This window comes from Strix aluco, chromosome 9 (assembly GCF_031877795.1).
Source record: "Strix aluco isolate bStrAlu1 chromosome 9, bStrAlu1.hap1, whole genome shotgun sequence".
NCBI lineage: Eukaryota > Metazoa > Chordata > Aves > Strigiformes > Strigidae > Strix > Strix aluco.
In genome coordinates, this window is record NC_133939.1 from 3,246,290 (window position 1) to 3,273,354 (window position 27,065).

General features: G+C 47.6%; 2 protein-coding genes across 6 annotated transcripts; one reads left to right on the top strand and one right to left on the bottom strand.

Annotated features, from left to right (window-relative positions):
- Positions 1–2,238: 2,238 nt before the first annotated feature.
- Positions 2,239–16,442, bottom strand: DNAJB11 (DnaJ heat shock protein family (Hsp40) member B11). The gene is made up of 10 exons (XM_074833442.1): positions 16,253–16,442; positions 15,953–16,109; positions 12,309–12,406; positions 11,053–11,185; positions 9,963–10,105; positions 9,328–9,410; positions 8,667–8,724; positions 7,963–8,074; positions 7,398–7,557; positions 2,239–3,157 (listed from the first exon to the last, which is right to left on the bottom strand). The coding sequence occupies exons 1-10, from the start codon at positions 16,318–16,320 to the stop codon at positions 3,093–3,095; spliced, it is 1,077 nt and encodes a 358-aa protein (XP_074689543.1). The 5' UTR covers positions 16,321–16,442; the 3' UTR covers positions 2,239–3,092.
- Positions 16,443–16,768: 326 nt separating this feature from the next.
- On the top strand, positions 16,769–26,903 carry TBCCD1 (TBCC domain containing 1). 5 transcript variants are annotated; one of them, XR_012624252.1, is made up of 7 exons: positions 16,769–17,201; positions 17,283–17,432; positions 19,164–19,530; positions 20,506–20,692; positions 20,843–21,296; positions 25,614–25,777; positions 26,360–26,903. XR_012624252.1 is itself a non-coding variant. In XM_074833443.1 (7 exons), exons 1-6 carry the CDS (start codon positions 16,863–16,865, stop codon positions 25,741–25,743), a joined length of 1,671 nt encoding a protein of 556 aa, XP_074689544.1. In that variant the 5' UTR covers positions 16,770–16,862; the 3' UTR covers positions 25,744–25,777; positions 26,360–26,903. The 5 variants fall into 5 exon arrangements, 3 of the variants coding, with proteins under 3 accessions (XP_074689545.1, XP_074689546.1, XP_074689544.1); XR_012624253.1 differs by lacking the exon at positions 26,360–26,903 and adding an exon at positions 21,736–21,880 and having other exon boundaries at positions 25,614–25,734; XM_074833443.1 differs by having other exon boundaries at positions 16,770–17,201; positions 20,843–21,340.
- Positions 26,904–27,065: the final 162 nt, after the last annotated feature.

Consider the following 27,065-nt stretch of genomic DNA (forward strand, 5'->3'; position numbering starts at 1 on the left):
ATGGGGGGGTAACAGAGCACTGACAGAGGCAATGAGATCTTAAAACAAGCCTGTGGTGAGGCCCTGGAGGAACACACACAACTTCTGGAAGTGATCAAAACCATTCGCTTCGGAAATAAATCAGGGTCCTGTTAGCCAGGCAAGGACCATGTGCTTGTTTAAACACCCCCTCCGAAAACAGCAAGGGCTTCTAGAAATATGTTTCAAGGATAAGTACTTTGCTAGAAGAATTGAACAACATGCCTATATCTAAACCCTCAACCATCCTTGACTTGTGCAAGGATTTAGGGTAAAAGGGAACTAGGAAATTAGGTTTATTTTTTTATTTATTTGATCCAATTTTGGAGCAACAGCATTGCTTAGAAGGGGCTATGCATTACAGGATTCCCAGCTCAGAGGTTCCCACCTTCAGGACGTTTGCTTGGTCCCCAAGCAAGAAGCAATGTGAAGATCTAAGCCCTCCAAGAAGCATTTATATGCCATACAGTGTGCATGGACTCCTCTGGCTCACTCACACCAGCTAAACGTTACTGAAATGTCACAGGATGTCACAGACACTGAAGAGCCTCCACATCCCCCCGGCCAGACACCCTGCAGCCCTTGGAGGACAAATACCTCCCCTGCCATGATCCTAGAAGCAGCACAACTTTCCTCAGGCAAACAGACCAAAACCAAACCAAGCTCAAATGTTTGAACCAGACCCTGGTAAGCACTAGTGTACGCTGCTGTCTGCGGGGCAACCCTGAAAGCTCCGTCTGCAGGTGGGAAAGGGAGCAGACCCTGGCTCTACACACACCCCACTGCAGTGGGGGAAGAGGAAGACGGAAGGAAGCAGGGTTGCTTGGTATGATTCAGGGCTTTCTGTGTGTTTCTTCTCATGCTTGTAAGAGCTGGGGCTTTGCAGCTATTGTTGCTGTTCTACACATCACCGGCCTCTCAGTAGTACTGACCAACAATGAAAAACAACTAACCAAATGACAGGAAGGAAAAGGATTAGCAGGGAGAGGAAAAGCAGCAGCAGGAACAAGTGTCTGAAATAAATACAATGCCTGCTGCTAGGGGTGCAGGTAGGAAAGGTTACACCACCTTCTCCTGCGGAGAAGTTGAGACTTTGGTGTGGAGTCCTGGCTTTGTGGTTTTATTGCTACAGGCAAGCACTGGCAGCACGGTTGTGTGCAGGTGGAATAGGGAGGCAGGCAACCAAACAGACCCTCGAGGGGCTGAGATAAAATGAACCAACCCCACGCACAGGGATACTGGAAGAAGAGTTTCTTTGACATCCAGGGTTCCTCAGAAATCTAAGCTAAGGGGGAAAGCAGGGACAGAGCTGTCTGACCTCTGCAAAGAGCCAGTCATCAAATGGGCAGATGCCTAAGTAGCAGCCTCAGCTGGGATTAACAGTTTACATTTACAGATTTTGAGGAAGACAAGCATTGAGACACCGGGTTTGGCATCCCAGGTTTGTCTTGCCCCCCTCTCTCAGTTGTTCCTGAAGCCCCCACTTTGCTCTGCCAAGGCAAATGTACAAAGGGTCCAACAGGAAGCCTTCCCAGTGCTGCTGCTTCCACTGCGTCAGCTCCCACTGGAGTTTAAGGGTTGGGTGGGACATTGCTAGACCAAGGGCAGCACACAAGGGCAGAGCCAGAGCTGCTCTCCACCTCTCCGAGCTCAGATCTGAGCTAGAGTAATGAAGAAAAAACAAACAGCAAAAAAAACAAACAAAAAAACCCCCCTGAATCTCCTGCTGCTGCTCCCCAGCAAACATTTCTGTGTAGAAAACACAGATCCCATCCACTTCCCAGGCAGAGGATGAGGTGTAAGGCAGCAGCTGTAAGGATCCCACTTTATTAGCCCCTAAGAGCCCAGAAGGAAGGAGCAGAATGTCCTACACAAATAACTAATTTCTCTTGCTGCCTACATCCCTGTCAGTGAAGCACAAGTCTGACACAGGCACCTCTGAGGAATTGTTTAGCTACCACTCCTGAAGAACACGTGGAGATGAGTCTCTGATGGGGATACTTAAAGCAGCTGGGTCTTCGGAGACCAAAGCACAGGTACCTCCCTGCCACATTACCAGGCCCTCAGTTCAAACAAAGCAGCTGCAGAGCTTTTGCTGGTATTTGCAGCTGTGGTTTTACCCTTTACAGCAGCTCACATCACTGAAGGGACCATTCCTTGTTAGACCAACAACTTGCAGCTGTCCCAGGGCAAGGGCTGCTGAAATACATAACCAGGCAGTTTTTGCCATTCCAACTCACAACACCTTTATTTCTGTGCTGTTAGCTTCACCCGTCCTCACAGAGGACAGAGTGCAGGAGGTAAGTGAACTCTTCCAGACAAGTTGTTGGTTACATTTAGGGGCAATGAGGAAGAACCAAGGCCACAAGGAACCATTCCTATTATTTTCCAAAATCCCACCATGAAAGTCTGCGGAGTCTTTGTTAAGCTGTTGTGACTTCAAATTTAAAACCAAGCATTAACTTTTGGGACAAGAGGATTACCTGGTAGTTAAAGAGAGTCCACAGGAGCCTTAAGAGTCACTATTCCCCTGCTTTTCCACCATACGTGGGGACCATAAAGGCTCTCCTGCCAGTCCACTCCCAACAGCACCTGTACTCCAGCCCCAGAAAAACAGACTCTGGGCTCAGAGGGGAAGGGGAGGATGGGCTGGGAATAAAAAAACCCCCAAACAACAGAAACTTGGAAGAGACTGACACAAAGGACATAAAAAGCAGGAGAAGCTATGAAAATATGTTGAGATGGTCAAGAAAAGTCACATCAAAATATATTTAAAAACCAGAAATTCCAATCTGCATGGAATTTAAGACGCCTTCCCCCACCTTTTTTTTTCCTGCTCAAGGAGTCTTTGTTGTTCCAGGACGTGGAACGTAATAGGCAGCACCAGTTATGTCCTGAAAAGGGTAGTATTTCCCCCAACTCGTCTGAGCACTTCCACCATTTACAAAGAAAAAAATTATATATACCTCAACAATTGCCCCACCCTCCCTCTTTTCCATTCTACAGTGCGCAGGAGAAAAGACCGCAAACAAATCTGACTTTTCATTTTCAGTTAAGTCCAATTTTTCCACACATCAATATCCCTGCAATCCATTGTACACCTTCTGCACGGATCCTTGTTTCAACAGCTGTTTGAGACCTGTAAGAGAAAGGAAAGCGTTACTGCACAGCACAAACAGGAGGGGGACTCTGCATTTGCTGTTCCTGCTGCATTTACACATCTGGCTCGCAGGTCCCATGGCACCAGCTTTTCAAGGCTGAGCCCACATATCTGAATAATGCAAACCCTGGTACTCTAAGAGCATCAGGAAAAAAAAAAAAAAAAAAAGGAAAAATCCCCCCAAACCCAGTGGTGTGACAGCTTTACTCCTGCTCCTTCAGCAATCCTACAAGGAGAAACAGGACTGAGGTTAGTGATGCTGTAAGTGCTTTCATGCACTCCTGGGATCACACAAGGCCTGTGGTTCCAAGGAGAAAGCCTCCTCTGCTAGAAACTCAAAGCCCAGCACACCACCTCAGGATCCTCACAGCTCCATAAGGGATAAAGTTGACACTCAGGGATCCTTTGTTGTTGGAAGTTGACAACAATTTTGGCATCTTAAGTACAAACGGAATAACAAACTGCTTGCTGAGTATTTCCAGAGTCTAATTCCTCTAACTCATGTGCCCAGGCTTTCTCTACAGCTCAAGAGAAATCTGCTAGCAGCAAGTTTGGGAGGGTTATGCTTGAGCCCTTTTGGACTTGGCAGCTGCAGAAACCCACATGAGTAATTAGAAAGCAGAAGTTTTCACACTGGTATGTGGTGCCTGGGGACACTACTGACCACTAGAAGTAGTCCCTGAAGGCAAAAAGAGAAGTAAACTTGTTATCTGTGGGCTTAAGTATCTGAAGGCCTGAAAATACCAAGCTTTTTTTGAAACTCACTGTTTCCCAAAGGACTCTAGATGACTTTTCAAATACCCTCTTCCCCACCCCTGAAAGCCCATTCATAAAACATTTCAAAGAACTGACTGCTCTGAAGTCCTGTCGGTATCAAATTCTTACCAGAACAGAATAAGAGAAGAGTGAGTCAGCCCTTAAAACCATAATAGCTCATCTACTGGGATCAGCACGTTCAGGGCAAGACTGGCAGGTCTTCACTGCTACTTAAAAGGGCAAGTCCACACAAAACAGAGGAAGCGGACGGGCAAGAATAGATGTGTCACACTTTTTCCAGAGATAATCAGAGGGGACTCCCTCTTTTAAAGTCAGCCTGGTCACACACTGCCCGGACTCCCACTGCCCTGGCCATGGGGCCCCTCAGGGCATGGCAGTATCTCTGCTCTGACCAGCACCAGAAACCATTGAGCCTGAGGAGGAGCTGTCAGGACCCAAAACAGAGAGGAAAACTTCCCGTGCCATTGGTAACTTTCAAATAATAAAAATTAAGCTAAACCAATATAATTTTGCTGTTGGATATCTCCAAAACAGCATCAGTCTTGCAACAAAGCACACAAGCAGCTGGCTTGCACTCAACATGACAGAAGACAGGATCACAGCCCTGCCTCAGATCAGCTTGCTCTGCTGCTCCACTGAAGCCAGAGTCACGGTGTCATACTGTACGTGTTGGTACAACAGGTCACATTAGGCTACCAAGAAAATAACACTGTAGTTGTTAACGTGAGGTAACAGGCATGGTAAGGGAGGATCAGTAATTAAATCAACCAATTTACTTGTACAGAAAGACCCCCCCCAACCTTTCAGGCACTCAAGACCTTTTTCACAAAATCCAGATAAAAGAGATTATGTCTCCCTATAAACCTTGTCCTGCTTGTCTACTTTTAAATCATTCTGGCTACAAGTAACTACTGTCCTTCAAGAGCAGTGTCACAGTAGCTCTGTTAAAATACTGGAAAACTGTCCTAGAAGTAGTACCTGGAACTGAGACGGCTCTCTGCCAGGCAAGAACTATTCATGCTTCTTGCTTGCTGGCCAGCGAATCCTGAACTCTTTTCTACATTCAGAAATATCCTCAACAGCAAAGTGAGCCCCTATACAGGAGCTGCTAATTGTTAAGGATCAGTCATTTTCCAGGGGAGTGCAAGGCAAGTTCACTTCCCCTCCACAGCCAAAGGAGGCCCAGAGACACTTCCTGGCTGATGGGCAAGAGGATGTGCCTCCTGGACGTGTAGTTCTTTGAAAGGAAGGATATAGCTGGAGAAAGGTGTGCTCCAGTAACCCTGAAAAAAGTGGGATTTGCACCATTCCTGTAACTTGTTTCCTGCTAGCTACCTCTAGGCAGCTGCCTGCTGGCCTGGATATCCTCGTTAGTGCGCAGGATATTTCAACGCATATCTGATGTTCAATAAGGAATTCCAGCCAGGAATCCTGACATTTGGTGTTACTGCACCTCAGGCATTTTTTACTAGGGCCAACTTTGAGATTTTTCTGACGCCACCAACAGGGGACAGGTTACAACACAACCTGGGCCACTTTGCTGTCTGCTGTTGGTCTCTGAGCACTTCAGAACTAAAGTATGGGATCCAAAGCTCCAAAACAGACAATAAACAAGTGTCACGAGAGGCAAATGAGAGATATATCGAAGAGAAAGTCATCTCTGATCAACAGGCAATAAATTCCCTGATGTCACACTGGCAGGAAAGCAGGCATATTATTTCTCTGACTAAAGCTTAGACTGACCAGAGCGGTGCTCTCGGAGTCAGAGTATTTTCTGACTGCCCCAGGAGCTGCACATCTAGTTATGAGATAAGAAATCAGGACCACTGCCAGCAATTAGAAAAAAGGGATGTTTTGAATTCTGAAGCCTACAGTCTTCCTTTGAATGTGTACACTGAACTGCTGCCACATAACATGAATAGACCTATTCCCTCATAAAATCACTGGATGTTTGGAGATACTCTAGCACACAGAAGTGCATCTGCCTGCCTACCAAGTCACCTTCCCCTGGGAAGCGTGGAATTGCTTTAGGAGGGAGTGGAACACCCAAAGGCCCCATGCCTGAACATGCTCATGCCAGTACCATCACCAATCTGTTCCCAGGATATCTGTAAAGGCACGCAAGCAATTTTGACAAAGACAAAAGCTTCTGTTGCTGCTCCTCGCCTGGTCTCTTCTAAACTGCCAAGAGCAACAGCTGGAATAACCTCACATCTGTTCAAGAGGTGCTGTCGCCTTACGAAGCTTCAAGAAGGGCAGCAGAGCCTGGAATGAGACTTCACACCGATGCAGTCGCTGTGCTCCACAGCCCTCACGGGGCACGGACACTTGTGACAAGCAGGAAAGCACAGGGGTCAAAGCACAAACCAGACACACTCAGAGCAGAGCCCTCACAGCCCAAAGAGCTGCAGAGAGCCACAGAACAGTCAACCCTGGAGCTGCAGCTACCAACCGGGCTCCAAGTGGCAGCCAGCAGTGTGGCCAACACAGCAGGAAGAGCCCTAGGGCTGAGGAAAAGCCCACCCAGGCCCTGGCTTCCCTCTACAAACTTAAAGGGTCCAGGAAAGCCACACATTTGCCTCATTCTACCAGGACAGCTGCCAGGATCTACTAAAACGGTGCCTTCAGAAGAAGAAAATACGATAGCCCTGACCAGCAGGAAGAAGTTCTGGGAGGTGAGGGTTTTTTAAAGAGCTGCACTGGTACATGCCGGAACTTCTCTACCCCGTAGCAGTGGATGGGGCCCTTGATGCCTACTCTGATGCCCCACGCAAAGCAGCAGAACCTACCGCAGAGGCTGCTGAAGCAAAGAATAATTTCTGGCTAGGAGTATTGTATTTACCCTCCTGTCAACTTTAGGATTTCTACATGGTTCATCAAGTTTCCATTGGAGCAGATCTCTTCTACAAGATATCTGCATTGCACCCTTCTTCCCCATATGGCCACAAAGCACTTAGGGTAGAAGGAGATGTGGGGAGAAACAATCCTTCTCTTGATGCTGCATGACACACTCTACCCTTGATAGTAGAGGGATTTTCACAAGTCTTGTCTCCAAGAAAGTAGAAGCAGGGGCTGGAAAACCACTTGTGATCCCATTCCAGCAGAGGCAGAGCAGACAGAGGCTAAGCCCAGTAAGTCTTTCAGCTCAGACAGATGGCCAGCTACAAAACAAAGCACCTGCAAACTTGCCAAGTGCTACATCCCAGCAGTGGCACATCCCAACCTAATCTGGTTCCCTACAACTGCAGCTCACTTGCTTCAAAGGGAAACGGAAGTTAAGAGAGTTGGCTGATGCCCTGTGATTATGTTGTACAAAGGGCACAGGGAAAGGAGAGCCCCTCCTGACCGCTACAGGCCACTGGTTCAGTTGTGCCAGTTTCTTATCAGCTTTGGCGAGAGGTCTGTGCAGCCCGCTGCCATGACAGAGCTTCACCACACGCACCTTCCCGCTGTTCATTTGTCAGTTGCTCTTTGGGGAACTCCACATCAAATGTTATTATTAGTGAGCCTTTGATATTATTGTTATCAAAATTTGGAAGACCTTCTCCTTTCTTCCACAGTTTGGCCCCGGGTTTCGTAATTTTATCGCGAGCAACATGAACCTAGAGACAAAAGAAATTTCAGAACATTACTAGTATGTACCCCAATACTCCAATGCCCTTTCCAACCCACTGAAAAGCTTCAACTGATATTGATTCATTGCCAAAGTCAGTGATATTCAAGAGGTCCAAGCAGTATTACTGCCAGGACACAGGCCAGAACAAACACCCCCCCCCATGACAGCACACGCAGTAACTGCTGTGACAGCCTGGAACCGAGACCCACGCTGTGCACCCCTTGTACAGAGCCCGTTTTGGCTCCATGGGAACTGGTCTGGAAGGCTCTAGTAGAGGAGATACTGTATACAACCACCAGCTGCAGACACCCAGAGCAAGCCAAGCCCCAGCACAGGAGACCTGCAGTTAAATTTTGTTTACACACAGCAAGAAGACAAACTACTGCCTCACCTTGTGCCCATCCAAGTGGGCGATATCCATTTCAAAGCCTGTAAGTGCCTCGACCAGCGAGATTGTCACGTTTGTGTACAAGTCATCTCCTCTTCTTTCAAAGACTGGGTGCCTGTGGAAGTAAAAGACATTGGAACTTTTCTCCTTCCCCATAGGGGAAATGGGTCCTTTAGCTTCCTCCCCTCTATTTACGAATTTAGAGAATTCACAAATCAGAGAGGAAGTGAAGAATGAATGAACTTTAGCTTCGTTTTCCTGTGTGAGGTACGTACTACTAAACCTTTCTATTTCTAGGGCAATGAGTGGTGAGGCGTGTCAAGAAGTTGTGACTCATGCAACAATCTTCTTCGTAGTGCATTTCCTTATGATAGGGAGATAGTATGCTTATGGAAAAAGGAGATATTTCATGTGATTCACACAGGACCTACTAACGCGTGCCAGAATTTGAGCCACATAAAATAAAAGTGGAATTATCGCAGCGTCTCAAGTGGTGAATCCACCTACTCCAGCATCATCAGGGTTGAACATCCTGCACAGCACGGAGTACCAGATCCCTGGCTGCATCAACTCTGCTGAAGGGCAAGTTACATGCTAGCCAAGCAGGCAACACTGGCCAGAAAATTGCTTGCCAGCTTCCTTTTCAGTAACCAGAAAGAGCTGGTCTAACCAGGCCAGCTTAAGAGCTTTTTTACTTAAGAACTTACTTAAGAACTTTTATTCGGAAGCGCAAATCACCTGGCTCCCCATCCACATGGGGTTCACCTGTGAAAAAGAAAAGTTCTGTTTAAAGGAGCTAGTTAGTAAAAACCTGAAGAAACAAGTAGCATATTAAACACAATAGAGATGTGCAGCTCACATGTTAAAGTAAAAACCAACTAGCTGATCTTCACATGACTAAAACCCTGCTTACACATATCTGTTATTTAATAGTCTAGCACTTTCTGAGTATTGCCTCAATGAGCTCATACCTCTCCACTGTTCTGAAAGACTTGCCTGCATATTAATGATGTCCTTTACTTGTTGAAGGACTTCATCTCCTTGGGCAGAGGGGATTCCCTCACATACTCAAGCCTGGAACTGATGCTCCTGCTCAAAAGTAATCTGAAACATCAGATTTAGAGCTTTTTTTTGTGTGTGCGCCCCCAGTACCAGCAAAGGGAGTGGAACTCAAGAGTTATCTAGACTTAGCAAAGAGTATGCTCCTGGATATCAGCAGCATTCAGAGGACACAGCACTTAAAACCACATGTGCTGATCAGTTACCCAAATCAGGTCTTGGACACCATCACTACCATAAAGAGCAGCCCTGCATCACAGAAAAGCAGCAAGTCAAAGCTGAGCAGCAGGGCAGTGCCCAGAGACGTACCTTCACCAATGAAGGGATACTCCATACCATCCCTCACACCTGGCTCTATCTCCACTTCTAGTGTCCGCTCCTCATTCACAAGCCTGCAAAGGGGAAGAGCAAGCAAGCACTAAGTTTTCACCAGCAGGTGCTACCACCTACTGTTGAGTTACTGGGATAATGAGAACACCCACACAAATTAACACGTACTTTCTCCTTACTCACACCTCAAACAGGAGGGCAAGCGCTGCCTTTCTTGTGTGCTGATACTCATCTAATAAAGAAGGCAAAGTTAAGCTCCTAAATGCACTGTCAGCATCTGGATACGTGACTACAACACAGTATTCCACGTCCAGCTCTTCCCAGATGGAAACTGGGGGCTTGCCTGACTTCTTTTATTCAGATTTACTTGTGGAACTTCCAGTATGAATGATTGTTAAAGGAATAAGAGGGTGAAAGAGCAAATCGGGGAGCTCTACATCTAATAGAGCTGGCTGTCTCTACTGTAAGAATAAAGGCTGGCTCCTTGGAAATAAGAAACCCGTGTCAAGTTTTTCCAAATTCCCCAGGTCGTACCGGTAGCACAGGCGCTTCCCTCCACCTAGTGGCAGGTTTTGAATAAACATCCATATAGCAGTAAAGAGCACGAAACTCACTTGACGTTTGGACATTCATCACAAACAACTTCTTGAGTCATCTGGAACCGTCCAGGTCCCAGCTGGGTGGTCCTCATCTCCTGTCGGCAATTGCATTTCCGTTTGCCAGGCGCCTGTCTTGCCACTGGCTTGTTCCTGACAACCTGCACGGAAGCAGAAGATACCATGATACCAGCACGCAGGCCAGCACTCCTGGGTCTCCACGAGAGTCTGGATTTCTCAAACAGCCTGAACATAATTTGGTTTTGTGTACTGCCTCCACAGTAGCTCCAAACAGCCTCAGCAAAACATTCTGACAGGAGTTTTCACCTTGCATCTCTTGCTGATCACACATTAAATACCTGAAAAACTCTCCCCAACACCACTCTCACCATTTCCTTTCTTTTTCCTGCAAACCTTTCAAAACAGGAAAGGTAATGCTAGGATGAAACACCTCACACTTCGGTTATGATAGCTTCCTTGTCCCACACAACGGGCAAAATTATTTGGAGTTCCTCATTTACCCAGACATTCACCACACAAACTCAATCAACGCAAATTCTAGCATGCAGAATAGCAGGGATTGTCAGCACCAGAAATGTAGCTTGCTTAAAAAACCCCCCATAATTAAAGGCCACCATAAATTTGCCAATTATGTAATCCTGAAATTTGCAGCAACATGTTTGGCCTACGAAAAAATCCTCAACATGGTTTGGCAAGAATTGAAAAATGAATTAGAGGCTTATAGATGGGCCTTCAATACCACTAAGTTCTAGGGAGAGACCACTTACAACTTTTCCAAGTGGGCTACTGCAATAAAAAAAGCTACAGCTAGTCACCAACAGACAATAAATAAATTATGATCACAAGAAGCATCCCTTTATAGAGAAATTGCCAGATGGCAAAGATGAATAAATATATTATTTCTTCAGTTAACTCCTAGCAAATAGCATCACAACATCCTCCACTGTTACTGCCAGATACTGAGAAAAAGAGCATCTATTTCAGTTCTATTCTTTGGGAGAAGGTATTGTTCTGAGCAGTGGCCAGGCCAGGCATCTCAAACCTGAGAACACATTGGAGAGACCAACAGGCAAGCAGTTAAACTTACCTCTACAAAGTTTCCTGAATACACCTCCTCCAGTGTAACCTCCAGGTCCACGATGATGTCACTTCCCCGGGGAATGTTCCTGTCTTGTTGGCGAGGGTTACCTCCAAACATGAATCCAAAGTCCCCGAAGAAGCTGGAGTGAAGCACATCAATTAGTTCAGGAAGGAATTCCGATCAAATGAGGCTTTGATGGAGAGAGTCACCCGAGGCAGCAGCAACATGCTGCTTGGTAAATGCTTCTAGTCCCCTAGGGAACCGCCTCCTCACAGTACAAAAGCACCATAGTAAATCCAGATACCTCTTCTTGCTCCTCCAGGACACAAGCTAATGCCTTCAAACAAAGTGGTCACTTTGAAAGAGTTTTCTGTACTAAAGAAATCAAGTTTTGGAGTGGGAGTTGAATGCCAACTCCTCAAAATCTGACCACCACCTAAGGGAATTCTCTGTACTGCACTGCTGCTCAGCCAGCATCACCACCACAAGGTGCAAACTGAGTGATGCTCCATCTCTGCCACTGCAAGTCAGTGCTAGTAGATTGGTTTTCAGTAATTTGAGGACAAGGGGGGGATGACAAAAAGCTTCCCAGCAAGTCTGCATATTTTTCCTCAAAGCAGACCAGCAGATGGTGTGAATTCTCATCCAGAAGGTTTACACGAGATGAGCAACCTCAGGAATTGTTAGTAAATAGTTAGCAAATCTGTGCTTCGCAGAACCAAAGGGGCCTTAAACAGAAAATCAGGTTCTGCCTGAGCAACATGCAAGTGCCTTCAGATTTTACTGATCCAAATTCTACAGTGGCTCTGAAGTGTAGTGTCAGTCACTACAGCATTACTTTGCAAAAGAAAAATGACCCCTAAAGCGCAGACATGATCTATGACAACAGGTCAAACATCAGTCACATACCAGATAACACAAGCAAGTTTGTACATGTTTAATGCAGCTGCAGCATCTTACAGATCATGCACGTTAGTGATGCAGCTTGTCAAGCGAGCAAGAGCAGCCCGTGTGGGAAGACACCACTGACTCCTACTCACTGCTCTTAAACCAAGGACTGATGCAAGACGGACAACTGAAAACAGGCACATGGGATATCCACTGTAAATGTATGTCTCCAAATTATCAACTGTCACTTCAGATCAGTCCCTCTGGACTGGGTAAAAGACCTCAACATACAATTTGCTCACGTCAAGCATCTGCATGAGCATCACAAAATCAGAGCACCAACTGCAGAATAGCCTGAAGTGGTAAAATCTTACTGTGAGAAGATGTCTCCATGGGAGCTCTGGTGCCCATCCTTCAATCCCTCCTCACCATACGCATCGTACTGCTTCCTCTTCTCCTCATCTGACAGCACCTGGCAAAGGGATGTGAGCAGACAAGACATTCACCCACAGCCTAGCTGAGTTATTTAAACAAGGCTCCGAGAGAAAGCTCATCAGGACTCTTCACTGAGGGACAAACAGCAATGCTTTACGTTACAGAAACACTGGCTAGAACTTGCTTGCTGCACTGGACTAGAAAAGTTAAATATTTATCAGTTAAACCCATAAAAAGTACAGTTAGCTTATTAAACCAGCCAAAGCCACACAGGAAAATATAAACAATACTGAGTTTATATTAAGGATTAAAAAACAAATCAGGAGGAATGATTCAAATCAGTTCCTACAAAGCAGGACACACTGGGGGGGGGTGGGGGGGTGGGTGGAAATCACATACCACCACCCATTTCTCAGTTTGTTCTTCAACTACACAGAATGTTTATTTCTCTGGCTACTATTTCATAGCAATTAGCAGGGATGGCGAGTTTGGCTACCAAGCTGAACCTGCCAAATATGGTAACTGCACCAGTTTGAATGCTGGCCCTCATTCCTAATAGCAGCAAAAGTTAGAAGTAACTTCAGTACTGAGGCAGAAAAACACATCCCAACACACATGACTTTCAAGACTGTAAAGCTTCAATTTTAATTCCTAAGTATTGATCTTTGCTCTTTCCTCCCCCAGAGACCCAGAAGTTTCCAGTCACGTTTAGTCTTCCTTCCCCTTCCTCCCCCTGTTGATCACCTTTGGGAAGGTTGAAATTGCCAGGTTAGCTTTCACACTGCTAGAGAGGTGGAAACAGGTGGAGAAGCTGGCTAAATGATGAAAAACAGCCTGAAATTGCAACCAATGATAAATGCTAGCAATGGGGGAAAAACCCAACAGTGTCTTTACTAGATTAATCTAGTAGGTAAGAGCTTAATTCTCCCTTTGCCGCTTCAGATTTTGCATTAAAACACATATTTCCCTAGAACTGGGATAAGCTTTCCATTCTGTGATCTGTTGGTGTCAGAGGAAAATTCTTCTGGTAAATTACTGTGCAGTACTGACTACACCACGAGTAATAAAAAAAAGGAATGAAGAACACAAAATATTTGCCTTTCCATTAATTTTCATCCTTTCTGCAGGCTGTTGGAGAACACAACTCCAAGAACACAATTTCAAGTACTGTGCAGAGACTTTGTGATTGTTACATCAGGTTGCCTCAAAAGCAAAGCAACTATAAGCTTAGAAAAACCCCCATGGAAACTTCATCACCAAACCATCCTGAGACTAATGACTATGCACAGAGGAGTCTCAGCTTGCTCACATGGGATCTGCCTCCTTTCTAACTGAATCAACTGCATTCAGACCACACAGCTGCAGGGTGGAAATCACTTAGGCTGTGAAAATGAAGGAGACAGTAGCTTAATTAACCTATTTTCCCCACAATTTTTTTGGAAGACTTTACTATAGTCAGCTAGCCAGTGGTACTACTAACAGAGGCTGTTGCTTTATAGCAAAAAGCATCGTGGTTTAGGTTATAAGGGAAAAATAATTATAGCTCCATTTTGCCCAAAACAATCAAATCAGCACACTGCATCTCATAGCTAGTTTAGCAGAAGGATCTGGAAGCTTACTGGCTAAACAAAAAGAAAGACTGTGTAGGACATCAAAATGCTACTTCTTCCAAACCTATTTTAAAAACCCTATATGCCAATACTGGATTTCAATATCCTGATGCATCTCTCTTCAGCAAGAAGCACGTGAATGAAGACTTTGAAGGGAGGTTTCCTCGTTTAATTTAATTTTCACCAGCACCCAGCAAAAGCACGTTGCATTCGTGTTGTCTGTGTTAGCACTAGAACTCCACACTTGGTGTTGAACAAGGACACTGCTGTGCTTCAATAACACCCTGGTGAGGGGGAGGCAGACTCAGTCACTGCTCACAAAAGTTAACATTCAGCTATTCCTGCCACTACATCCCCTGCTGATTTGATTTTACAACCATTTTCTCCCCAGTGTTTTTAATAGAAAGAGTACTCTCAATTGTTACTATGGCAAAGACTTAAATAAACTGGGACTCGGTGAAGAGGTAGAGAAATGCTTCCCATGCATAAAGCACTGTCAAATGTGACAAGATCCCAACTGACAGAAACAGCACCAAGCTCACAGCTTTGAAGTAAACTGCATGCATCAATCTTCAGATGCTGCAAATGACAGGTAACAAATACGTTCTTCTAGAAAAAAATTCTTTATGTTCACTGATCTCCCTGTGATAGTTCACCCAATTTATTTAAGAATTGCTAAGTCTGAACTAAAAAGAGGTCCCAGCTCTGATACAAAAATAAAGTTAATGCATTCCCCTTTGCTCAGAAAAAAACACATTCAAGCTGTTTCACTTCCTCATATATTTGCATATCTGAAGAGCAGAGGAGCATCAGGGATGGAAGCAGGAGCCACGTTACAGCTGCGGGCTGAGCAGCACCACCAGACTGCAGTGGGAACACAAACCCTCTCCTTCTGAAGCTCGACTCCTCAAAGAGAACACAAACCTCCCACCCAAACAGCCCACCAGTGCAGGCAAGCTCCTGGTGGCTGCTACAAATTCTTGCTGGTCACCTCAGGGGCCCTCTGCTCCATGGGGGATGGCAGGAGCAGATGGAAACCAACAGTGACAGAAGGGAAACAAAAAGGACAGAGAACATGGAAGAAACAGCTCCTATCACCCTGCCTAAATTGCGTTAACACGTATGTAAGTGGCAGAGAAAGTAGGCTTTGACTTAAAACACTTGGCTAATGAAATAATCTATATGTGATTTATCTAATGCACCGTGCTATTAGTAGCAGGTATCATTTGTATGTTACTATATTATCATGGAAACAACAGGAATCCTCACACGTATGTGACCCACAATTATTTTTCCCACCTTAGTGTCTTCTAAAAGGCAAACCGACCACCTTTCATCTCCTATCAGCTCAGCCTTTCTTACATCCAGGCCTCATACAAACACTTGTTCTTGTATCAATACTTATAGCTGATGCAACTATTTCTTTCTCAAAGAACTATTAATAAATACACATAACTTTAAACTTGCTGTTTTCACTTTCTTCTGGCTAAGCAAGCTAAGGTCTTTTATTGTCCTCTGACAGAAGCAGCTCTCTAATCAACCTGGTAGCCTTGCTACCTTTGTTTTTTATTTGATAGAATGTCTGAATTTCAATACAGTAATAGGGGGAGGATGAATTGCACCTGCACCTTACAGAAAAGCCTTTACATTTCCTAGAAGCCCTCCTTTCTCATCGCCCTGAACGCTACAGGATGAAGCCTCACGAGACTCCCGGTTGGCCAAGCTCATTTTCATGCTCCTGGCATGTTTTACCACGAACCCCGTTCACCCTTCACAGCCTGGGAAGTGCCAGGAGGACTTAACGTTCTCCGAGTTCCTTACAACACGGTGCACAACTTCGCCCCTCTCCTTCCCCAACAGCTCCCCCAGGCCCTGCTACGCCCTGCCCTACGCCGCAGGGAGCAGTACCGCTCAGCAGCGTCCACGGAAGGGTGCGGGGCAGCGCGGGGGGAACCCGCTGCCGCCGGCCTCACCTCGTAGGCAGCCCCCAGGTCCTGGAACTTCTCCTGAGCCCGAGGGTCGTCGGGGTTCCTGTCGGGATGGAGCTGCAGCGCCAGTTTCCGGTAGGCCTTCTTGATGTCCTTGATGGAGGCGCCGCGGGACACCCCCAGGATCTTGTAGAAGTCCCTCCTGCCGGGGGTGGGGGGGAAAGAGAGAAGGGAAGGTGAGCGGGGCCCCGTCAGCGCCGCGCAGGCGCGGGGGAGCGGCGGGGCAGGCCCAGCGCTGAGGCCGGCGGTCACAGGCCCGGCGGCGGCGCGGCCCGGCGCACTCACCCGGCGGCGGCCTCCCCGCAGAGGCAGAGCAGCAGCAGGCAGAGGCGGCCGAGCCAGCCGGGGGCCATGGTGCAGCGGCCGGGGCTGCCCGGGGGGTGGTGGAGGGTGGCGGGGAGCGGCGCTCTCCAGGCGGGTCCGCAGCGCCGCAGCCGCCCGCCCCGGCCCCGCCACCATTAGACGCGAAGCGGAGCCCGGCGGCGACCGCCGGCCAATGGGAGCGCGGCGCGGCCCCGCGCGCTGCGTGCCGCCGGCCTATCGGCTGCGCACACTTCACCGCCGCCTCGGCGCCGCTGGCCAATCGTCTGCCAGGACGTCGGCGCTGAGCCCGCCGGACCAATCAGGGCTCAGGGCGTCACGCCGCGCCCTGCCCTATCGCTGCTCCAGGCCGCCCAGCAGCACGAGTTCTCCCGGCAGCAGCCAGTCAGAGCGCGCGTCGCTTATTCCCGCCTCCGCGCTGGCTCGAGCAGCCAATCGAAACCGGCTCCTCGGGGAGGGGGCGGACCCGCCGGAGTCCTCCACGGTGTGAGAGAAGGGCCCTCTCGTTGGTCCGCGGGGCTGCCGCTCTGTGCGGCGCCTTGGTGGGCACCGGAAGCGGGCAGCCGCGGTCGCCATGGAGGCGGCGGCCCCGGTGCGGCTGTGGGTGAAGACGGAGCCGTTCCTGGTGGGGGTCCTGCCCGTCCCGCCGCCCGCCCGCCTCGGTCCCCACTACCTGCGGAAGATGGCGGCCTACGTCCGGGCGCGGGCGGCGGAGGGCTGCTTCCCGCGGCTGTCGTGGCCCCGCTGGCGGCACATCGCCTGCGGGAAGCTGCAGCTGGGCCGCGGCCTGGCCTGGCTCTACTTCGAGCTCTTCCACAGCCTCCTCCGGCGGGACCCGGCGCGCCGCCTCGAGTGGGCCGAGGCCGAGGCGGCCTGCGCCAGCGCCGACGAGCTGGAGCGGGAGCGGAGCAAGGCAGGAGCCGCATCCCGAGCCGGGCGGGCGTGGGGGGAGCCCAGCCCATCCTAACGCCTCTTTTTCTCCCCTCTTGGCTAGCTGTCGGTAGACACCCTGCAGTTCCTGCTGTTCCTGTACGTCCAACAGGTGAACAAGGTTTCTCTGCGAAGGTCTCTGATCGGGGAGGAGTGGCCCAGCCCCAGGACCAAGTCTCCCAGCCTGACTGGAAAATCTGCCAGCGAGAATAAGGTATTTGTGGCTGTAGGGTTCTTGTGTGGCCATGTGGGAAACAGCAAAGACCTGCCTTGAGGTGGATCAAAAAGTGGCTGGTTTGTTCCTGGGAGGGTGTAACCTGGCCTGTGGTAAAGTCTAAGCTACAGTCAAATTGGAGATATTTTGCTCAATAGTAAATGAAACAAAGTTGGTGTATTCTCTGCAGTTTTACCAGCAAAAGTTGTCTATGGGAATTTCCTAGAGTCTGAGACCAACTGTGCAAGTTCTTTCAGTGTCTTGGCAATTCTTTTAAGAAGCAGCTGCCTCTTTGATTTTCATATTAGTCAAACGGGAAGCTTATGTTGAGGCTGCTTTCTCATGATCCTCTGTAGAGTATTAGGATTCCAGGGTGGTCCTTAGCATTAAGTTATATTTCAGAGAGGGCAGTTGGTCAGCTGTAGATCAACCGTGTGGAAATGCTAATGTTTCCTTTTAAAATACTATCAAGTATTTTGAAAGGAGAGAAATGAGTCGGATGTATCAGGTGCAGCTTGTGGGCAGTGCTGTATTTGGGAGTGAATTACAGATTGGCAATGTCATTATAAAGGCCAGCTGCAAACCTCAGGGGATTTCTGTCATGACTGTGATGCTGTGAGCTCTGTGAGCTAGCGAAATGTAGCTTGGGACAAGCTGAACTAATTAAAACCAGGAACTGGGTAACTTTATACTGAAAGATTTGAGCAAATGAAAAAAGAAATGAGAGGAACTGACACAGGGCTGTGACTTGGGTGGTTGTGGAGCACCCAGTGTTATTTAAAAGCCGATGTTTTCTTTTAACTGTAGCCATTACGTAAAACTCTGGACAGGAAGGAGGTGTGTCTTGGCTGCTATTGTACCCCTCCCAAGGGTTTTGGTCCCGATGGGATTGGGTCTGTCTCCACTGGTGTTACTTTTCTCTATGCAATTGGGTGAGATTCCCCCAGCTTGAGCGATGCCCGACGTGAACTGTGCCCCCCGTTGAAATGATGCGGGAGGGTCTCTGGGACAGCGCAGGGATCTCCAGCTGCTGGACACGATGCGTGCAGATGCTTGCTAAGCCCTTTTGGCTACAGCCCTCACGGATGATGAGGACAACATGTAATCACAGCTGTGTGTTGCTTGTTCTGCTCTTCACACGCCAGCAAAACTTGTCTTTATTAAGGTCTGCCATAATTCTAGTCTTGCGCTTTTTTTTTTTTGGTCTGGAGCCCTTTAGAATTTGAACTAATGATTCTTTCAAAGGTTGTTTGGTTTATTGGCCCGCTTGCTGTGAAGAAATGACCCTCTGCTTTTTGCCCCGCAGCGCCTTGGAAGGCGGCACTGAATCATATCTGAAGGTCTGGAACAGAGGCAGCGATTTTCCAATAGAGCGGTTGCAAGACCTTGACTGTCAGTTATTGATTTGTTTCCTACCTTCCATTGCCAGTAGCAGCTGCCTGAATTTGTGTGGGAAGGACTGTAGGAGAGTCTGTTTCTGCTTTCTAGAATTAAATATTTGGTACTTGGAGTTAGAATAAAATCCTTTTTTATTTTTGGGGAGAGGTTTCAAGACAGTAATGTTTGGAAAGAGCAGAACAGCAGAAGCAGTGAGCAGGAGATATCACTACATTTGACTTTCTTTCCCTCTTTTAGAATGAGTGTAGGCAAAGATGCATTGTACAATGTCAGTGGAGCTTGTGAGCTCTGTGAGAACTCACCTCCTTCTTCTGTGTTTTTCTGCCTGCCAAGAACTGGAACGATCAGGACCACCGTGCCTTTGTGCAGAGCCACCTCTCGGATATGCTGGAACTGCTGTTGGAGCCGGAGCAGCTCACTGCCTCCTCCCATCCCACACACAGAAGCTTGGTGTCCTACGAAGCTGTCTGTGCCCTCAGCTTTCTTATTGAAGGGACTGTGAACAAATCCAGGACAGTCCGTCCTCTGCACGAGCTTGCCCTCTGGCAGCCCTGTCACGGACAGAATGGCTACTCAAAGGTCTCCAGAGCCTTCTCTTTCCCCAAGCTAGAGAGCTGGCTGCGGTCTTGCCTGACAACAAACCCTTTCGGAATGACTGCCTGCCTCAAGTCTGGGAAGAAACTTGCGTGGGCACAGCAAGGTAGTTATAGGCCTTGCCTTTATTTTTAGAAATAACTTCTCAGTCTCAGCTCCCCTAGGTGACCAGGGATCTGGCAGTGCTGTGGAGGCTTGCCTCCTTTTCCTCTTACTGTCAGTGGAGGTGGGGAAAGTGACAGCTTGGAGGTGAGTCTGGGTGACTAGAGGGTGCTGTGTGACAGCTCTGTGTATTTTCCTGGTCCTTGAATCACTTTTGTGAGCAAACATTAATGACTTTATTGTCAAAGGCCCCTCTGAGTGAGGTCAGGACTACTACTACCCTTGTTATTCAAGTGCAGCTGGGCACAGAGAATAGATGATGTGATGTGTTTGTAGCAAAGCTGAGAACTGCTCTAGGTTTCCGTGTCTTGAATCTCTCGCCTGCGGGGACATGGCAGTGGAGCCAAGGCACCTTCTACCTTAGGAGAAAAAAATTTAGATTAATGTTTTGTTTCTCTGCACAGCTGTAAGAGCGGTGGCACGTTAGGTAGTACAGTGAGGTTACACAAGGATTGTACTGTAGAGGGAGCATTTCACTGTCTTAAAATGTACAGTTCCTGCTTTCAACATAAAGCTTGCCCTGAGGATCTTTGTGCCAAGCTAAGTCTTGTGTTCGGGAACAGACTTCTGTAAGTGGAGATGCCTCAGTCAGGGTTGTCTGTAGCTTGTGGAAGGCTTTGGCTGCCCCTGAATACTTGTGAAGTGTTTTTGATCTTTTAATGTGCCCTGACTTCTGGAGCTCTTCTGACTGCTACGTACTGCTGACCTGCCTAGTAGGCACTGGTGGATGGTGTGACTGGTGCATGAAGTGATGCAGTCTGATGGTACCATCCTTGAAGTTTTGGGCTGATTATTTTCTTGAGGGATTGCTGAGTGATGTGGACAGTGAACCATCATGTCTACGTAGGAATCGCCTATAGCCTTTTTGTGCTTTTTTTTTTTTCAATTTTAAATGCATTGGTGAACTTTTATTTTGCAGTTGAAGGAACAACCAGGAGAGCAAAGATTGCCTGCAATAGTCGTGTGGCGCCTGAGGTGTTCCCCATGGTGATAATGAGCCAGGTGTACAAGCAGACGCTGGCCAAGAGCTCGGACACCCTGGTGGGGGCTCACGTAAGAATTCATCGCTGCAATGAGTCCTTCATTTATCTCCTCTCTCCTCTCCGGTGAGTTTTTGTTCTCCTGGGACACAGCTAGATGTCTTTTCAGCAGGTTTGTTCAAGCGGTAAATTCTTGTTAGATGGACTAAGCAGTGAAAAAGTCCTGGTTTTGCTCTTTCCTGCTCACTCTGTCCTCGCTGTCTTGTTCTTTTGCAGATCTGTGACCATTGAGAAGTGTCGGAATAGCACTTTTGTCCTTGGCCCGGTGCAGGCCTCTGTTCACGTCCACAGCTGTGACAACGTCAAGGTCATTGTGGTTTGCCATTGTTTGTCCCTTTCTTCCACTGCTGGCTGCACTTTTTACATTCTCACACCTACCCAGCCTCTCATCCTCTCGGGGAACGAAGCAGTCAGCTTTGCCCCTTTCCACACCCATTATCCGATGCTGGAAGACCACATGGCTCAGGTGGGCTTGGCCACTCTGCCAAACTACTGGGACAGCCCCATGCTGGTGTGCAAGGAGAGCAGTGACACGAGTGTCTTCCGCCTCCTGCCGCCCTTGGACTTCTACACCTTCGTGATTCCTTTCGAGATGGAAGGAGACACCACGGAGACGCCGGGTGGGCTTCCCCATGCCTATCAGAAGGCGCTGAGTCAGCGAGAGCGGAAGGTACAGATCTGGCAGAAAACTGTGAAGGAGGCAGGCCTGACCAAGTGAGTGCTGTATCCGACCAGGAGCCTGTGAGCTGCGTTGCAGCTCAGCTCAGACACACCAACAGAAGACTCATTTGATGTGGTTCAACACAAATGTTTTAATAATGGGTTGTTTTGCATGAGCCGTGTGTTGCATGCCATTTCCAGAGCATTAGTAATTAGCAATCTTGGGATCCTGGTCTTTGGTATTATTATAACGAGAAGAATAATGCTCGCAGTCCTAACTCTGAAGGAGGTACTTTGTCATGACTGCATTTTCCTAGCTTGTGAGACTCAAGGAAGAGCATGTTTAGATACTGTTGAGGGCTGAGGTGAGGGCTCCACCCTGGCAGTAAGAGTTTACGACTTAACTCATGCTGGCTACTGTCTCTCTGCTGTCTCTGTTCTGCTTCCAGTGTCGTGTGCTGCCGTGGGTGAGATTTGGGTGCGTACCCTGAACAGCTCAACTAATTATTGGCCTGCAGCTGATTGGTGGTCACTCTTAGCCCAACCTTTACACTGAGATTGAAGCTTTAAATTACTGTCCCATCTGTTGTTGAGGTGAGCTAAGAATGTGCATGTGGACCGTTACAGTGGATCACCTCGTGGACAGTAGCTTTTAAAGTCCTCTTTATCAGACCGCATTGAATCCTCTGCCCAGCTTTTACTGTACTAGCTAGGCCTGTCCTAGCCCAGCTCATGTACTGGTGCACGTCTGTTTGCTTTCTCAGCACCTGTTGTGGAGTTCTGAAAAAGTTCAGCTTGCTTCCTTTGTCAGTGTGCTTTCTTCTGCAGCCAGACAGATTGGGCAAGGGTACAAATCTCTGCTTACTTCAGTTTAGCTGCTTTTATTGTTTTGTGAACTGTTTTGATGCAGTGACCTGAAGGACTCAGCTTCCTTTGCAAATATAGAATGGGGATAGAAACCCAGATATTCAATTGTAAAGACTTGAAGAGATGAAAACAAGTTTTGTTCCCTAAGCTGTACTTAAGCTGTATAGATTTTCTTTCTGTTCTGTGCTTAGTTGAAGACTTGTAACGGGCATGTAACTGGGTGCTGATAAGCAGTGATCTTGGAGGGGTTTAACCTGTGGGGAACACAGAATATGAAAACCTGCTCTCTGGTCAAACTGTCAACACTTACCATCATACCAGGCTGAGGATTTCTAGTCCATTTGATCGTTCATTGTTTCAGAGGAGTTCCCTCCACTTCCCTTGTTCCTTCCTGAAATCCAGGTGCCTCAGTGCTGAGTGTGGAGCGTGCAGTTTGAAAGAGCTCTAGACTGGGAGAGAGAAAGGATTCTGGGGCAGGATTTTCCTACAGGTGGAGGGTGGCTGAGCAGTAGTGACCCAGTAGTAGTGACAGAGGTATAAAAACATTCAAAACTCTTGGCCCTGAGTCTTCAAGGGCAGCAGAGAGTTGTGAAGTTAAATTGTTATAAGCAAAGTTACAACTTTGGCCCTTGTGTTAGTCATCCATTGTGTCTGTCAGCCTCATCTAAGGTTCTTCCCCCTCCAGCCATTGTCCTCCCAGGGCTGCTGCTTCTCACGCCAGGGTTTTGTGAAGGTGTCTGGCCTGTCAAAACCTTACTGTTAAAGAAATGTGAGGTAATAAGGATGATGTGCTTAGATTTAACATCCTCCACAGCGGTCACAGGAGGCAAGAGCTCACTACTGGAGTGGCTTATTTCATAAAAGGGGGAAAACTGTGCCAAGTTTAGAAGCTTGCTGAAAAGAAACTGGGCAGCTGACTGTAAAATGTCTCTGTCTCTTGCAGTCAGGGAAACAACTAGGGAGACAACTAGGAAGCTTAGAGCAAACAGGATATCAGACTTGTAGAAAGAAAAAAGCTGCCATGCTTGAACGGGGAGGTGAAAGAGAATGTTAAGAAAAAGAAGACATCTTTCAAGTAGTTGAAGTTGTCTGAATGAGGAAAGTGGGGCAAAAAAAGAATGTAAATCCTGCCAGGCTGAAAGTAAAACCCCCATAAGACAGGACCAGTAAGACAGCTTGAGGAACAACTTGCAAAAGCATAAAATCCTGTTTATTCATTTTCTGAGCATATCAGACAGAAAGTCTTTCAGGGTCAGTAGCAGATCAAGGTATATAAAAAGCACTTGTAGAAGATAAAACCATGAGGAAAGAAAGAAGTGACTGCCTTTGTGTTCACGTTCACTGGGAGGAATTTAGGTTAGTTTCTGTCCTAGAACCCTGCTTTCTGGGGAATGTCTCAAATGGAAGCAATAGTACAAAAAAGAGCCTTTGACTGAAAAAAAGGGTCTGGGTACACTGAGCCTCTCTGAAGCTGAGTGGTACAAAAATGAAAAGGGCTGGTTTGCTGCTTTTCCCAGTACAGGATGGGATCAGCACATCAGATTAGGAAAGGGTTCAAAGCAAAACCACATAAAATCTCCACAGGATATCAAAAATGTTCATGTTTTACGTGGGTTCAGAAAGGAATTATGTAAGCTCATCGGAAAAAAACACTCCAGCAGGAGCTACTCAACACCCATGCCACCTTTGGCTTAAGAAATTCTGGAGCTGAGCTGATCCCAGATGGCTGGGATGCTCTTCTGGAGAAATACTGCCATGAGCCTGTGCTGCTCTTGGGCTTCTGGCTGGTGCGAGACAGCACCTGAGCTAAGTGGTACACCCTGTTATTGCTGGTCTTAGCAAAAACACCCCAAAAGTTATTTAGCAGTAATGGGAATTGTTTGAGGAGTGTTGGTGCAATTTTTCCTCATCTCCATCCTCTCTCAGATGCTGTCAGAACAGAATTTTGTGTCTTTAATGCTTGAACCCTGGTTACTAATCTTTTTCTCCCTTTTCAGACAGTTTTTAATCTGTGCTCTAAGAGTAAAGCAGGGGCAGCCCACAGGGTTGCTGTGCTAGTTTGATGGGGAAGTTTGCATGACTTCTCTAACTTGACCAAGTTCTGCCTTTGGGGTTCATTGTAGTCATATTCACTTGGTAAAAGCCTTCTCCTCCTGGTACAGACAGTTGGAACCAAGCCCAGCTCTTAGCTGATATATATAGAGGCTTGTTTTGGTAGTGAAGGTGAGGTTAGAAGTATATGAGCTACTGACATCGTCTGCCTGGACTTGTGCAAAGCATTTGACACTGTCCCTCATGACATCCTTGTCTCTAAATTGGAGAGACATGGATGTGATGGCGGGTAAGGAATTGGCTGTATGGTCGCACTCAAAGAGCTGTGGTCAACAGCTCGATGTCCAAGTGGAGAGCAGTGACGAGTGGTGTCCTCAGGGGTCGGTGTTGGGACCGGCGCTGTTTAACATCTTTGTGGGTCACATGGACAGTGGGATCGAGGCACCTTCAGCAAGTTTTCTGACAACACCAACACCAAGCTGTGTGGTGTGGCCGACACACTGGAGGGAAGGGACGTGCCATCCAGAGGGACCTCGACAGGCTGGAGAGGTGGGCCTGTGCAAACCTCATGGAGTTCAACAAGGCCAAGTGCAAGGTCCTGCACATGGGTCGGGGCAATCCCAAGCACAAATCCAGGCTGGGCGAGGAGTGGATGGAGAGCAGCCCCAAGGAGAGGGACTTGGGGGTATTAGTGGATGGAAAACTGACTGTGAGCCAGCAATGTGTGCTCACAGCCCAGAAAGCCAACCGTGTGCTGGGCTGCATCCAGAGCAGTGTGGGCAGCAGGGCGAGGGGGGGGGATTCTCCCCCTCTGCTCCGCTCTCATGAGACCCCCCCCTGCAGTGCTGGGTCCAGCTCTGGGGGCACCAACATCAGAAGGACACGGACCTGCTCAAGTGGGTCCAGAGGAGGCCACGAAGATGATCAGGGGCTGGAGCACCTCCCCTGTGAGGACAGGCTGAGAGAGTTGGGGGTGTTCAGCTGGAGAAGAGAAGGCTCCGGGGAGACCTTATAGCGGCCTCCCAGTACTTAAAGGGGCTACAGGAAAGGGGGGAGGGACTCTTGATCAGGGATTGTGGGGATAGGACGAGGGGTAAGTTTTAAACTGAAAGAGGGCAGATTTAGACTAGGTATAAGGAAGAAGTTCTCTACTGTGGGGGTGGTGAGGCCCTGGCACAGGTTGCCCAGAGAAGCTGTGGCTGCCCCCTCCCTGGAAGGGTTCAAGGCCAGGTTGGACGGGGCTTTTGGCAACCTGGGCTAGTGGAAGGTGTCCCTGCCCATGGCAGGGGATTGGGACTGGACGGTCTTTAAGGTCCCTTTTGACCCAAACCATTCTATGATTCTGTGATAATACTATAAATAAATGTGACCTTTACATACTTCCCTGCTGGTTTTCTTTTGGTTTCAGGGATCAGAGGAAACAGTTCCAGATACTGGTAGAAAACAAATTCTATGAATGGCTGGTTCAGACAGGGAACCGTCAGCAGCTGGATAGCCTCGTTCCTCCCGCAGCAGGCTCCAAGCAGGCAGCAGGATAGCATCGTGTTCCTGTACAGCAAAAAGAAAGGAAGGGTGAGTAGAGGGCCTGTTTCTCTTGGTTCTTCTCTATCTAGAAGAATTGCCCCATGTTTGTGTGCACAGCCTAGGCAGAGGTGGAGGTAGTAGGAGGCTGTTCAGTGGACATTCTCCCATTTGGTTTTAGTTCTTATTTTGCAGACAAAACCTGTTTTCAGTTTGAATCTGTTCCCAGTGTACTCAGCACCTCTCTTGTTCTCTGCAGGTGTTCTGATTTGTTGGGGACATATGTGTGCCTCTGTAAAGGCAGATAGGCATATTGTACATAATCTGATGTAAAAACTTAGTTTAATAGCTGCTCTTTCAAAGAGACTGTGTGTATTAATGTCTGTACTTACCTGTCTCACTTTTTGCTTAAGAGAATCGAGTGAGACTTCAAATAATTCTTGCTTTGTAGTGTCTTTCTCTTCCCAAGTAGAAGTGGTTTAGGAGCCAGAGACAAGCCCTTATCATGCTTTTCTGCCATTGCTTGTTTCAGACCATTAGAAAGTTGGGGTTTTTTTCCTTTTCTTTAGTCTTTGAGTTGCTTTTTCTTTGCTAGCGTTGGGAGTAAAATTTGCTCCTCTTGTTTTGTTACAGAGTTCTGGGAACAGGCAGCGATACATGAAAACAGTTCTCATTAAGACTCTGCAGCCATCCTGACTCAAGGCACTTGATGTGGATCTGATGCCCAGCCTTGGTGTGGATTGGACTGTCTGCCTGGCGTAGGATTTTTTTATCACTACCGCTTTCCCAGGAATGTGTTGTAACTGTTCTGTTGGTAACTGAGAAAGTGCGTGTCGCTAGAGGATGATGAAGTATGCCTTGTTGCAGATCCTTTAGCGGGGAGGCTGTCATCATGGTTAGTGTCCGTGGTGAGCAAGTGCCCAGCAATGAGCCCTTCCTGGTGCAGAGCTGGGCACAGGCCCCTGCCCATCGCCTGCATCTTCATGGTACGAGCCAGCTGCACTGTTTTTATAAATGTGAAAAAGAAATGTTTGATTTTTTTAATGAATGAAATTCAATGGATTTTTTTTTTTTTTTATATGAAGATAGCACTTAAACAATGTGATTTCATGGAATTAACTTTCTTACATGTTTGCATTGTTTTGACGAATGTCAATAAAACAGAGTTCTCAGATAAGCCTGGTACATGTCCTAGGGAAAGGGTTTTACCTGTACAGTGGGTGTTAGGGGGACACATCTTTACTGCTTGATGACATATAAACTAGTCAGCTAGAGAAAAGTGCTAATTTATTAACAGCCATGGAGTTGCAGGTTTTGAAGGCTTCCCCAGCACAGCACT